The 14,239-nt window shown below is 35.8% G+C and overlaps 1 protein-coding gene across 10 annotated transcripts in view; it reads right to left on the bottom strand.

The window, feature by feature from the left end:
- LOC129754131 (collagen alpha-1(XVIII) chain) overlaps positions 1 to 14,239 on the bottom strand; it is an 875,414-nt gene that overhangs the window by 565,659 nt on the left and 295,516 nt on the right. For all 10 annotated transcript variants that reach the window (XM_055750000.1, XM_055749999.1, XM_055750002.1 and 7 more), the window contains exon 5: positions 2,093 to 2,634. In XM_055750000.1, the coding sequence (XP_055605975.1) occupies positions 2,093 to 2,634 (542 nt within the window). The remainder of the gene's footprint in view (positions 1 to 2,092; positions 2,635 to 14,239) is intronic.

The following is a 14,239-nucleotide window of genomic DNA, read 5'->3' as shown; positions in this document are numbered from 1 at the left end:
CTCTTTTTTTTTATATAATCAGTTAATCAAAACTTATAAACTTTAATACAACATTGTTTTCAATGTGGAAAACTATTCACAAATTTTGTGCCACATTAATTAGGTCACCAAATAAACATTTCGTTATTTTTATGTAATGATTCTGAATTTTTTTCAAACCACCAATTATTTCACCAATTCAAGTTATTAATTCAGTCAGTTCTATCATGTATGGGATTATAACTTTCCCTTTTTCGGTTTTTTTTTCTTGTATCAAAACTTACCCGGACCGAAAAATTGGCCCAAAATCGGTTGGATTTCAGTCCGTACAACCCGTAAATCGGTTAGAAATCTGATTAGAAATCCAATCAAATTCGGACGAATTCAGTGCACTGGTGACACAACTTTTCTGACGACGCTAAGTTTTTGCGATTGAGCTTCAAAACAACCAAATGGTTAGGAAAATCTATCAGAATTCCAATAAAAACCGGACAGATTTAAACTGACAACTAATATTTTTACAGTAATCGTTCCGGTTGCGAATTCGTTGCGATCCGGGTAACCAGGAACTGATTTATTCAAAAACATGTTTAGAAATTTCAAATTTCTCCTCAATTTTTTCTTTTTCAAATGTTCAAAAGTTTAAAGTAATCGATATTCATTTATATCATGTTTAAATCAGAAATTGGACACAAGTTAAATCTTAATTTTTCTGATAGAATGCGGCAAGTCGATACATGAATCTTTCATTCAAAATTTGCTGAAAAATTATTATAATTTTTGTTGTGAACACATTTTCTCCATTTCCCTTGAAAAAATCATCCAGTTTTTTTTCACTATTCAAATATTATATATGATTCAGAATATCAGTTCAAAAACCACCTTGAACTTTGAATTATGTGAGCAACAACTATTAGAGATATGATGATGGAAATCAAGATTATACCATTTACTTCAAATGTGTTTTAGTCATAATCTCCTTTCAAATTCAGGAGAAAAAGCTATCAACATAACACTAGTCAAAAGTGTTTCCCATTTTTTTTCCTTCCCCCCAACATTCCCTACCAATTTTTTATTGCAAGGATGCAGAGGTGACCTCGGTCCTTAGGCTCAAAGTTGTTCTTTTATCCCTTTCTCATTTTTCCTAACCTATCTATTGACTACTAGGACATGGCCGGCGCCGTTATTGATGTTTAAAGAGAGAGCATCAGTTTTGTGCATTGTGAATGTGCCAATCCCAGGTTCCGTTCATTTGACCTATGAACAAAATTGATGGCCTCGGTCAATCACGGAGTAGCAACCATTGGCGACGTGGAACTTGTTCTACTGAGCCACGCATGCGATCATAGAATCCGAAATGTATTAACTTGATTTTAAACCAAATTCAGAAATTAATTGCAGAGTATACTAGAATACTCTTTATTCAAACATATCTTAAGGAGCATTTCGGGTTCAATGATTCAAGGTGGATGTGAGTAGTCAATCAAGCTAAGCTAAGCTAAGCCAAAACCTAGAAAATAAAAAGAAAAAATTGATTTGTATACCTATATTTTTTTTAAATATTTAAGAATTGTGTTTGGTTTTTAAATTATATCTTCCTGTTTTGAGTTATAATTTCTGAAATATGAATGTTTGATTATTTCTGCTGTTTATGAAATCTGAAATCTTGATCCTATGTATTCAAAAGCATTTTTCATATCTAATCAATGGATTAAGAATGAAAAATTGTTTAATTGTCTTATTGTATTTGGAATGCTAAACTTTAGTATAGAATGGAGAGTTCCCAAATTAAAGATTCGGAACTTAAGATTCATAATTTAAATGACACATTTGAAATCTGTTCTCAACGTAAAGCAATGTTCAAAATTAAGGATATAATCATCACCCTTCAATTTTTATACTGATGTAAGGTTTATTCTTTCTAAAAAATAGCTAGTAAAAAAAGTAAGCAAGGTGTTTTCAGACAGAAAGTATAAAATACTTTGATATGAAGAGCTATTATATTTTTGATGAATATCTGAATCAATCTAAGTCAAGATCAAAAACTCTATATTAAAAAAACAATTACTTCACCATGGCCAGTATTTCTAAAAATAAACAACCTTCCACTTGCCTCAAATTTCCGCTTCAATATCGGCCCAGCTTGGGCAATGTAGAGCGTCGAGGCCGCATCGAAGATCAACATCCGGGGTTCTTTCTTCACTTCAACCGTTTCCGTTTCGACGCAATTATTGTAGAACACCACCTTGTTGTTGAGCACCTTGAAGATAAGCTTTATCCAGCTTTTACTGTACGGTATTTGGAACGAGACCAGGGGTTGATTTCCCCTTCTTGAATTCGGTTCCGCATAGACCAGGGTAATGTTCCACTGATCTGCACTAACTAGCGGTTCCAGAAGCAGCCCCAGCTGAACGACCGTGTCCAACGGATTTACGACACTAAAAATATAGCCCCCGGAGCGTGAGCCGGGCCGGAAAGTGGCAATGATCGTGAATTCGGTCAACTTTTCCGGCAGGATGGTCCTATAGGGGGATTTGATGTCCGCATTCGTGGTCACTCCAAAGGCCGGAAACCCATCCGATCCGTCGACGAACGTGATGCCCTCCTCCGGTGGGATCTTGATCGCCAACAGCAGGTCGAACTCCGCGAAGACATCTGTGGGGAGAAAGTGGGTGGAATGCAGATTTCAAAATCAAATTAAGGGATGTGGGTTCTATTTTAAAATTTTGTTGGGAAAAAACTCTCAAGTTTGTTTTTTAATGATGTTTCAAATGAACTAGAAATCAGATAGAATTTAATGAATCAGATCCCAAAGTAAATTTGAAAATAGTAAAATTATAGAATAAGGTGTGAGTTCATAATCATATTTTTGATCTCTCAGCATCAAGATGTTTACGAAATTGTTGCCTCCACGACGGAAAGCTTGCTCTCTTTATCGTCGATTGCCCTCCAGTGGTTGCATACTTGAAGGCGCTTTAAACAAGCTGCTAGTAACAGTCGAATGAAAAGTATCATGAACATTCTCCTCTGCTCGCCAACTAACTAACCGTATCGAGTATGGGGGGATGATTCGGAGTGCCGATGATTTCCGAAATATTTACAACTTTAAGTGATTGGATACAAATGGCTACAGAAAGCGGACCGAAAAACACTCCATAAATTCGTCCCAAAACACTACAAATCAGATATTCTGTAGCAACTGCACATGAATATCAAATGAAGCTTGTGATACCGGAAGAAAGAAAGAATCCTTCTAGGATTTTTTTTTGCCTCTACGTTACGGATCGTGCTTCCCCCGAAGGAGAAAAAATCACTTTGCATGTGTTTATGCAAATATCGGGGAGCATCTTTTCCAGTCAGTCATCCAGCCAACAGAGTCGAAACAGAGCTCGTCATGTCTCATCATCGCTTATCGTTTATCACCATTATCAGCCATTTCGTTGCTTGTTTTATGGGTTGAACTTAACAGGCGAGTCGAAATCAAACAAATTTATTCAATTCTGAATTGTTTTACTCCATCGTAAATGAAAAGAATTTTTTGTCGTTTTTTGTAATTTATTACAGAATTTTTCATCAAAGGATTTCATTCATAATCCGGCTCCAAGCTCCAATTGTGGCAACGGTGCTAATTCCAGTGCTGATTTCCATTCTCGCACCCAAAGCTAGCAGCTTCCCAGCCGGAAGTCGTTGAATTTTTAATTCGCTAATAGCAACTTGCTCACAGCAATTGTCTCTCACCTTTGCAACGGGCCGGGAGAGCTTTGTTGTTGAACCATGGCTGCTGCTGGATTATGATGCAGCCAACGGTGCATTGCTCGGAACTCAGAAGTCGGAGTCACAGTCAGTCATAAACATAACTTTTACAACCGATGTCGGTCGCCGGTCGTTGGGGAAAATATGAATGGGATGGAGGATAAAACACGGTAATAGTAACAGCACAGAATCATAGAAAGAGTGACATATATTGCTTGTCGAGGTTAGTAGATTTGGCATTCCAAATTAGCTTAGCTAATATTCTTGAGGATTCTAAAAAGAAACTTAATATATAATTTGGTAGATGCTAACTTCAATTTATTTTACTAATGAACACTTTTAAAATATAAATTGTTCTTCATGTTTTCATACAATTTTCTATCTGTTTACCTATGTCTTTTAATGATGCAAGCAAGCAACAACATATCTCTTCAAGGAAATTCCAGAACAAAGACCGTCTGGTACTTTACACTCAAGCCATCCATAGTAGGGTAAAACTGTACAAAACGCACCAGCTAAGCATAGTTGCTATTTATAGCGATACCAATTATTTAAGAACCAAATTGAAAGTTGACGACGATTCAAGGATGAAATTTACGTATTATCGAAAAGAAAAAATATGATAAAAACTCGATTTTGACTATATTTTTGTAAAAAAACTAAAACAGGCAGAAAACAAACCGCGGGGTAGAATGCCAAAACTAGTGGACAGAACGCACCAAACAGGAAGGGTGGTAAGAAATAGAACAATGATTATACGGAATGTAATAATTGAAACAACAAATGTTTAATTACATGTTCATTGTATGATTGTAAACTATCATTCTTTGGCTAAAAATCATTTAGTATTGCTAAACTCATCGAAAATTTCGCTATTCAAAATACACTTTTTAATATCCTTATATATAAAACGCCTTCAAGTAGGCAACGAAATTGAATTTTTTTGACTGATTTAGTAATATCGCGGCAAACATGGCGGCCGATAATTTTTTCGAATCGAATATTGGTGCGCCGTTTTACCTCGAACAAGGATGAAATTTGTAATATTTATGCATTGTTATCGTAATTTAGGAGTCAGCAAATAAAAAGAATGGCATTTTGTTTTGATATTCGGGTTTTCTCAAAAGTTAAAAGCATTCAAAATTTAAACGTAAAACACGTGGTCTTGTGGGCATTCTGCCCCAATTTTCATATGATTGATTTTTGATAAAATTTGTAGGAAATTAATAAAATAGGGTAAAACTATACAAAACGCACCAGCTAAGCATAGTTGCTATTTATAGCGATACCAATCATTTAACAACCAAATTGAAAGTTGACGACGATTCAAGGATGAAATTTACGTATTATCGAAAAGAAAAAACATGATATAAACTCGATTTTGACTTTTTTTTTGTAAAAAAACAAAAACAGCCAGAAAACAAACCGCGGGGTAGAATGCCAAAACTAGTGGACAGAACGCACCAATAAGGAAGGGTGGTAAGAAAAAGAACAATGATTATACGGAATGTAATTATTGAAACACCAAATGTTTAATTACATGTTCATCGTATTTTTGTAAACTACCATTCTTTGGCAAAAAAATTATTTAGTATTGCTAAACTCAACGAAAATTTCGCTTTTCAAAATACACTTTTTAATATCCTTATATTTAAAACGCCTTCAAGTAGGCAACGAAATTCAATTTTTTTGACTGATATAGCGATATCGCGGCAAACATGGCGGCCGATTATTTTTTCGAATCGAATATTGGTGCACCGTTTTAACTCGAACAAGGACGAAATTTGTTATAATTATGCATTGTTATCGTAATTTGGGAGACAGCAAATAAAAAGAATGGCATTTTGTTTTGATATTCGGGTTTTCTCAAAAGTTATCAGCATTCAAAATTTGAGCGTAAAACACGTGGTCTTGTGGGCATTCTGCCCCAATTTTCATATTATTGATTTTTGATAAAATTTGTAGGAAGTTAATAAAATACAACAAAATATTTATAGTCTTCCGAAAGTGCACATGAGTGGTAAAACGATAAGCTGTAGTTTGGACAGATTGCGCAGGCTGTTTTACCATGAAACCTTATATGTTACTTATGAAAAATTACAAGTTTCACGCTGATTCAATTAATTCCTCTGTTTCTAAGAACTAAAGTAGATTTTGTGAACTTTTCATCTATTGAATGATGAAAAAGATTGTTTGCTACAATAAAAATGAAGAAAAACATCATTGGAAGCCGTAGGTTAGTGTATATTTGAGAAAGAATGACATGGGCCATCTTACCCCGCTGGTGCGTCTTGTACAGTTTTCCCCTAGTTAAGACAATGATGCAGGTTGTCGCACTTCGTTTGTTTTTGCAGTCGAAACCAACTTGTTTGGTATTGATAAAAACTGAGAAATTCTTTAAAAAAAGTTTTACACATTTTATGTAACAGTTCAACGGAAAGTCACAAAAATGTTTATTAGAAAAACTTATAATTAATCTAAAAGAACCAAATAACAAGATAGTTTGACCACATAAATATGATCGAAATAATTCTACTAACACCAAATATAATAATGAAAAATTCTATTTTATTAAATGTCTTTAACATTTGTACTTGATTTTGTGTAAAATCAAAGATGTTGTTTGAGAGTTTTTTTTTATTTATTTAAATGGAAATAAATTGAGAATTTAGAATAGCATCTTGATGACCATTTCGAAATTTTCATTCAATAAAAATGGGCAAATAAAAACAAATTTTCAAGCATACTATAATAATTTTCGTCTTCTTTTAAAGTTCTATTTATAAAAGGTTTTAATGTTTACCGAATAAGTTTCGGTTCCAAACGTTGTTGAGATTATCCACAGTATTGAACGACTTGAAAAGTTGTGCTATTATGAAAACCATTCCATATATATTCCTCCAGTAATTTGGACGGAAAATCATAACGATATTATACAAAAGGCTGGCTGATTTCAAAAAATTTCTGCTCAATATGCGGAAAATTTCCGGAAAAATTAGACAAAATCCATGTGCGCTGCCTAATGCCTTTTGTCACACACGCAGTTCTTACCCCTGAATGTATGCAACACATTTGTATTTTTCTTACTGTATGAGCTTTGGGGACAGAAAAGATTTAACATTATGTTTGATTTTTTAAGAAAAGATATATTTTTTCATACATTTTTTTGCATAATTCGAGAACTCATGAAACCAAGAAAGATAGAGTCATAATTTCAGATTTAGAATCAATCTTCATTACCATTAATATTCAAATATTAAGAAGCAACTTATAAAAGAGATAGTCCTTTGTGTTGACATTTCAATTAAAAGCGAAATACTAATGAACAAATATTAAAATAATTTTCATCACTTATTTCTCCTCTTCTACAAAAAGTAGTAAAGCACACCGGGTGAGCTATTTCATAAAACAGAATGATTCAATTGGTAGCCCTATATTGAAAACCTATCTAAATCACATGTTTTCAGTTTTTACACTTGAGCACGAATTGAAATCGATTTGTGAAGCAATGGTTTTATCATGTAAACAAAAAACCCTAAGATTGCATACTAAATTTGTGACTTTTGGTTCAGTGAATTCTGGGATATTCAATGCTGAATTTCGGTGTTTTTTGGTTTAGATTTCTTCGCGGTCCAAAAAAAAAACATCGTGGTCCTTAATGTGTAGCCGAACATAAATTGAAATCGAAAGCTAGACAATAATGCTACATAAATTAAGGGGCTATGTTTTTTTAACATTTCTTATAAAATTTTAACTACAAAACAAATAAAATTTTGCCTTCATTCACTATCCTAGGCCCTTGCATTATTCCCTTTTAATTTTTTCTTTAAAACTTTACCGTTTGATAGGGTTTCTAGCCATTTGTCCTAGACTGCTTACTCTTGAAAAATGTACCTATTTTTAAATATCAAAAATTTACCTCTAAATACAACAAAACTACACCAAAACTATCCATTTACTATAAAAAACGGTTGAACTCTCATATAAATCAACCTTCTACTTCTAAACGCCTCAATTTCACCAGGAAGGGTGTTTGTTTGCGAGCCTTCGAAAAAATAGATATTTCAAGAGTTAAAAATTACATTCTTACTTACATTTCAAATTAAAAATAAAACAAACCAAGTTTTTCCTCATTTGAAACTCAATTGAAAGGTTTGTAAACAAAGAAAAAAGTTTTGAGATATTTTAACTAAAGACTTAGTTATTGATGATTATATGCAAAAATTTCATGATGATCAAAGTTACGCCGGTGATCAATGTTACCCCGTTTTATGGTACTTAAGTATCGATTTTTTTTGAAAAAAAAGACTGGAATTTGAGTTGAGACAATTGATTCTTCCAAAATAAGATCCAGCGAATCAAAATCAATATAATCAATATTGGATAAATAACGTCGGATTTGCGTCGATTGAGTCTTTAAATTACGCTGAACAGCATTTACCCTTTCACTTAAAAATTTTTATTTGAAAAAGACATGATTGATAATTTTAATTTCAAAATTTTAAACAAATTCAGCCTTTGATTTTTTTGAATTTCAACTCAACAACACATTGCTTATCACTGCTGTACTTAAATATATTGAAAAGGAATACAGTAACATTCCAGACAAATTCAATCATTTCTGTGTTATCTAAAAAACCCATTAAAAGTTGCAAATAACTGAAAAAAAAATCTTTTAATCAATTTTGAAAAATTCAAGGCATAAGTAAATTGAAATAATAAAAGATCAGAAACCAATTAGAAATTTGCATTAATCAGAAACTGCAAATCTTTTTTGTAAACCACATCAGCGTAGGATTTATAGTTGTATGTAAGGAGCACAGCACTAAGTACATTCAGTTTGTTCGAACATATTAACTAGTTTTAAATCATCAGCTTAAATCACTGATAAACAAAAAAAAAATAAAATGATTTAAACTCTTCTCGCTTCCTTTTTACCATCCCTCATTTCATTTAACATTCTATCCGTCTATTAAAATTCATAATCTAAAAAAAAGTTTAAATAAATATGTTTTTCACTTAATTTATCAGCCTTATCGGCGATAAGTTACGACATCTTATGTTAATAAAAATTACTATATCACTTTTTTCGATAAGGCCGACACATTAAACTTTAACAATCTTAATTATTTCAACAACTATAAAATGTCGAAAATATATTTAAAAAGTTGTATCTCTGAAACAATAACAAATATGAAAGTTCTGTTTCCTGGATTGAATGAAGGATAATACATGGATTCAAAATCAACTTTCGGTTTTTTTAAATGTTTTTCAGTTAATCAGTTATCTGAAGTGGGCCCGGATGAAGGGGGGTGCAATGGGAGCGATCGTGCCAGAGTCCCTGACGCAGGGGGCCTACCTAAAAAAACAACTAAACATTACATTGATCACACTGCTTTCAGTTCTAGGAATCTAGTAAAGGAATTAAAAATTTGAAAATTTTTATTGAAACAAGTAAACGCGGCCCCCGCGAAATAATATCTCGAATATGTTTACTCTAATATTAGTTAAGGGGGGCTCTCTAGAGTAAACATGGCAAAATTTTCTCGCGAATCAGGTTTTTTTTTTCTTAACCTGGTAGAATCTGGACAGTTGGACTTTTTCAACACAGAATTCGGGCCAATTTAAGCAGAACCCAGTAATTATATAAACAAAATGAAGAACAATACCTCAAATCTAAATAATTTATATCGAAACGCCTCAGCAGCTCGTTTAGGTCATCCGTTTGGATAAAACTAGCTCAAAATAAATTGAGCCAGATATGATTTTTCTGATGTGGATAAATCTTTCAAATTCGGACTTGATTTTACAGTATTGTGGAAACCGGGCTAAACCGTTATTTGATAAACTACACAATAGGTATGTACAACAGAGAAAAGATCTCTCATAAAGTACCTACATATTTTTCGCATTAAGTTCAAAGTATATCGCATTTACTTTGTGCTTTTACATTATTTGTGAGGAATTATATAAATATGCAATCCGGGTATCATTGAAATTTTAAACAAGAATGAAAGGGAAGAAAAACATTGAAAATCGTTCAGAAATTAAAGTTTTCTACAGCATGGCTGGGAATAATATTATTACAACCGGGCTATTAGAAATGAACTTTACGATCATTTTAGAAACATGCGTTGGTATAAACACCCTACTCCCTTTTTCCGAAAATCAATAAAAAAAAGAAGAAGAAAACTACTAAAGTTGCTGAAATAAGACCAATACGCAGTACTGAGTTTTTCTGTTTCATTTTCATGCAAGTTTCAATCTAAGAATTTAAATATGAATTGAAGCTTTTTCAATTTATTTAACCGAAGTTTCATGCTTTTGATTTTGAAATACTTCTGTTTTGAAATTATCCTCTACTGAAGTAAATATAATTCATCATATCCTTTCCCAATAGATCTATTTCAAATTATTATCATCATTTAAATATTCTCATAGCTGAATTGCTAGCTTTTAGAGTGATTCTTTATACACAAATTTCCAATGTTATCTTATCTTTTCCCAGATTTTCGGAGAGAGATTAAACTTGTTGAGATTTTCAAGTCTTGTATTGTTTCTTCAGTTTAGTAAATTTCTGAATTTTGAAAACTCGAGAGCTTTGTTTAAGGTACTGAACCGTTTTAAAAATGTGAAAATCAAATAAACAATTGGGATATAAATTAATAAATTTAAAATTCTTGCTTTGGCTTTGATTGTTACTTTGATTCTCAAATTTATATTTAAAACTCATTTGTAATTTTATTTCAAATATTATTTGAATTATAACTTTGATAGGAAAAACGCAAATTTCGTTTTGAATGAAATGTTATTTTAAGTTTTGAATTTAACTCGATTTTTCTATAGTTCTCTTGAACTCGAAGAAACACACACACAAAGCGATCAATGGTAATATGAAGAACATGAAACTGGAGGGATTTCCTGTGTTGATCTCCATCGACTTGGTCTTTTCGACATTGACTTTGAGACCTGCTGCCTTGGAACTTTCGGTGAGGTCGTCGAGTTTGCTCTGCATATCTGGTTGTGTTTGGGCGAGCAAAACAATATCGTCAGCCAGGTCAAGGTCGTTCAGTTGCTCCATTGTTGAAGGATTCCACGGCAATCCTCGGTTCGGTGCACAGTCGATCGATCCAGTCAGAATCTCATCCATTACGATTAGAAAAAGTAGCGGTGATAGAATACATCCTTGTCTCACTCCAGCAGTTACCGGGATTGGTTCGGACAAGATACCGTCGTGCAAGACCTTGCACGAAAATGCCTCGTATTGTGCTTCGATGAGATGGACTAGTTTCTCTGGGATCCCTCGTCGCCTTAGAGCCGCCCTGATGTTTTCATGGTTAAGTCAGTCGAATGCTTTTTCGAAATCAACGAACACCAGTAGAAGAGAGTCCTGGTATTCGTTGATTTGTTCCAGTATGATTCGTAGCGTTGGGATGTGGTCCACACATGATCGTCCGGATCGGAATCCAGCTTGTTGCCGTCGGAGTGTAGCGTCGATTTTCTCCTGGATCCTGTTCAGGATCACTTTGCAGAGTACTTTGAGGGTTGTACAGATCAACGTTATGCCTCGCCAGTTACCACACTCTGTCAGGTCTCCTTTCTTCGGGACCTTTACGAGGATACCCTGCATCCACTCGGCCGGGAATGTTGCAGTATCCCAGATGTCAGCGAAAAGACGGTGCAACATTTGTGCTGATAGGGCAGGGTCGGCTTTCAGCATTTCAGCAGGGATGCAATCGATCCCAGGTGCTTTGTTGGATTTCATGTTTTTGATTGCCGCTTCTATTTCAGCCAGCGAGGGCGCTTCCGAGTTGACGCCATTTATGCGACTTACTGCTGGCGCTTCAAGCTGCGGGTTCTGTTGGCCATCGCTATTCGTGACTCGGAAGAGTTGTTCGAAGTGCTCAGTCCATCGTTTGAGCTGATCTGTTCGATCGGTCAATAACTGACCTGCTCGGTCTTTCAGCGGCATTCTTGCATTAGTCCTTGCACCACTGAGGCGGCGAGAAATGTCATAAAGTAATCGGATATCTCCATTGGCGGCGGCTCTTTCCCCCTCTTCGGCTAGGGAGTTTTTTCAGGCTCTCTTGTCTCGTCTACAAGCTCGTTTAACCTTTTCCAGCTCCGCATATCGTAAGCGGGCGGTTGCTTTGGCTGACCCGGTACATGCCTGCTCAATTCCGACTTTCGCCTTTCTCCGATCATCGATCATCCTCCAAGTTTCATCCGACATCCATTCACTTCTTCTTCCACAAACTTTACCGAGAGTACCATGGCTCGTCGTGATAAAGGCATTCTTGATTCCACACCACTGTTCTTCGACTGTTCCGTCTGTCGGCAACTCCGAGGCTCGGGATTCTAGCTGTTCAACGTATGCCCCTTTCACCTCTGGATTCTCCAACCGGCGGACGTCGTATCGACACCCGACTTTCTCCTCGCGCCGTTGGACACGCGCAACTCTCAGTCGTATCTCGCCAAGGACGAGGTGATGGTCAGATGCAATGTCTGCACTTCGTTTATTGCGGACATCAAGAAGGCTCCTTCTCCATTTTCGGCTGATGCAGATGTGGTCAATTTGATTTTCTGTTCGGCCATCTCGGGATACCCAAGTGACCTTATGTGCTGGTCGATGGGGGAAGAGCGATCCACCGATCACCATGTTGTTGTTGCCACAAAATTCTACAAACAGCTCTCCGTTTTCGCTCATCTGTCCTAGGCCATGGCGCCCCATGATGCGCTCAAAGTCCTGATTATCGGAGCCAATCTTTGCGTTGAAGTCGCCTAAGTGGATTTGAATGTCACCCTTCGGAATTCTCTCAACCACGCTGTTCAATTGACTGTAAAACTGCTCTTTCTTCTGCAAATCGGCAACGTCAGTTGGCGCATAACACTGGACCATTGTAAGGTTTCTAACCCGTGTTCTGAATCTGGTACGATTATTCTTTCGTTTATCGGTTCCCATCTTATGAGGGCCGCATGGGCCTGCGGGCTTAACAGGAAACCAACTCCTCGTTCCCGAGTAGCATGTTCTCCTCGTATGCCAGAGTAAAGCAGGACTTGCCCGGATTGTGTCTTGTGTTCTCCAGTATTAGGCCAACGGACTTCGCTCAGTCCCAGAATTTCAAGCTTGAGGCGGCTAGCCTCTCTAGCAAGTTGTTCCAGTTTGCCTTGTTGGGCAAGGGTTAAAACATTCCAAGTTCCAATTCGTGTCCGTGTTTTCATGCTAAAAGTCGTCGCCAAAGTTCCAGATCGGTCATTTCTTTCGGATTCCGTAACAAGTTATGAATCGGGAGCAGTAGGTTGTTAGCCTAAAGTCCCTATCCCGCGATGGGGCTGCCATCTTGGACTTAGCTGGCGGGAGCCGCATTTCATAAATTCAGCCGCTTGCTGCAAGACAGACGCTGTTTGAGCCGCCCCTGACCTGGAGAACAGACGCTCGGTTGTTGTTGCACGCCGCCCCTGACCTGGGGAACAGACGCGTGCGGCCACCTTCTCAGTCTGCATGCGACCAAAGCATCCACCGGGGTTGGGTACCCGATCTCCGCTTAGGTTACTCGCACCCCAGCCGGCACCGCGGGGAGGTAGAGATAGGAGTTGTGAATAAGAGGTGATATGACCACTATGGGGTCTCGTGTTGCACATTATCCACCGTTTATCAGCCAAGGAAATAAGGAAATATGGTTAAATAATACTACGAAAAAATCTACAAGCTGAAATCATAAAAATAAATGTTTGGATGAATGAATTTTCAATGTTTAAAAACGCGTGATGCAAAACATTCATATGCCAGTACATGGAAACGGGATTTAAAAGATGTTTCTTTGATGTGCATTTTGTTGCATTTTACCCAAGACACCTAACTGAATTATAAAAATACTGATATAAGAAATTGAGTGATTGTTCGGAAAACATTTTTACACCATCAGTGTTGGTATAGCTTGAGAATACCAGTAAAAAAAATGATAGGTATTATCATCAACCCTATCCGTCTTACTGGTTAAAGCTTTTTACGGCATCGAAAAATGTAAAAATTTGTACATTTATTGCTCAATTTTCAAATTTTATATAAAAAAATCTTTAAAAAAAACAAGCTTAAGATGCGTAAAATTATGTCATCATCATTTTGTAATCATTTAAAGATAACTTTATTACAAAACATTTAATAAAAAATATATTCAGTGTGATGGCATGAGATGACATTCGAAAAAAAATAATCGTTACATAGGGGCCTCCTTCAAAAAAATTTTCCGGGCCCCCCTGATTACAGTAAATGAAAAAAAAAATGCTTTGAAACCAGGACCACAGAATATTTCAAAAACATCAAAGTATATGTATTTATATCCGGCAAATTGTACAATTATCATTAACAAACGAAATTTATTCTTAACCGAACCGCAGTGGGCCAGAAACCACATTTTTGTGGTCAAAATTAACTGCAAGCCAGAGGGTTGGTTGTACCTTATTGGTGTTTTCGACAAAGTTACTCGACTATATTTGCCCTATCTTT

Source organism: Uranotaenia lowii, chromosome 3 (assembly GCF_029784155.1).
Source record: "Uranotaenia lowii strain MFRU-FL chromosome 3, ASM2978415v1, whole genome shotgun sequence".
Classification (NCBI taxonomy): domain Eukaryota; kingdom Metazoa; phylum Arthropoda; class Insecta; order Diptera; family Culicidae; genus Uranotaenia; species Uranotaenia lowii.
The sequence above is the reverse complement of the archived record's forward strand: the minus strand, read 5'-3'. Positions and strand labels throughout refer to the sequence as shown.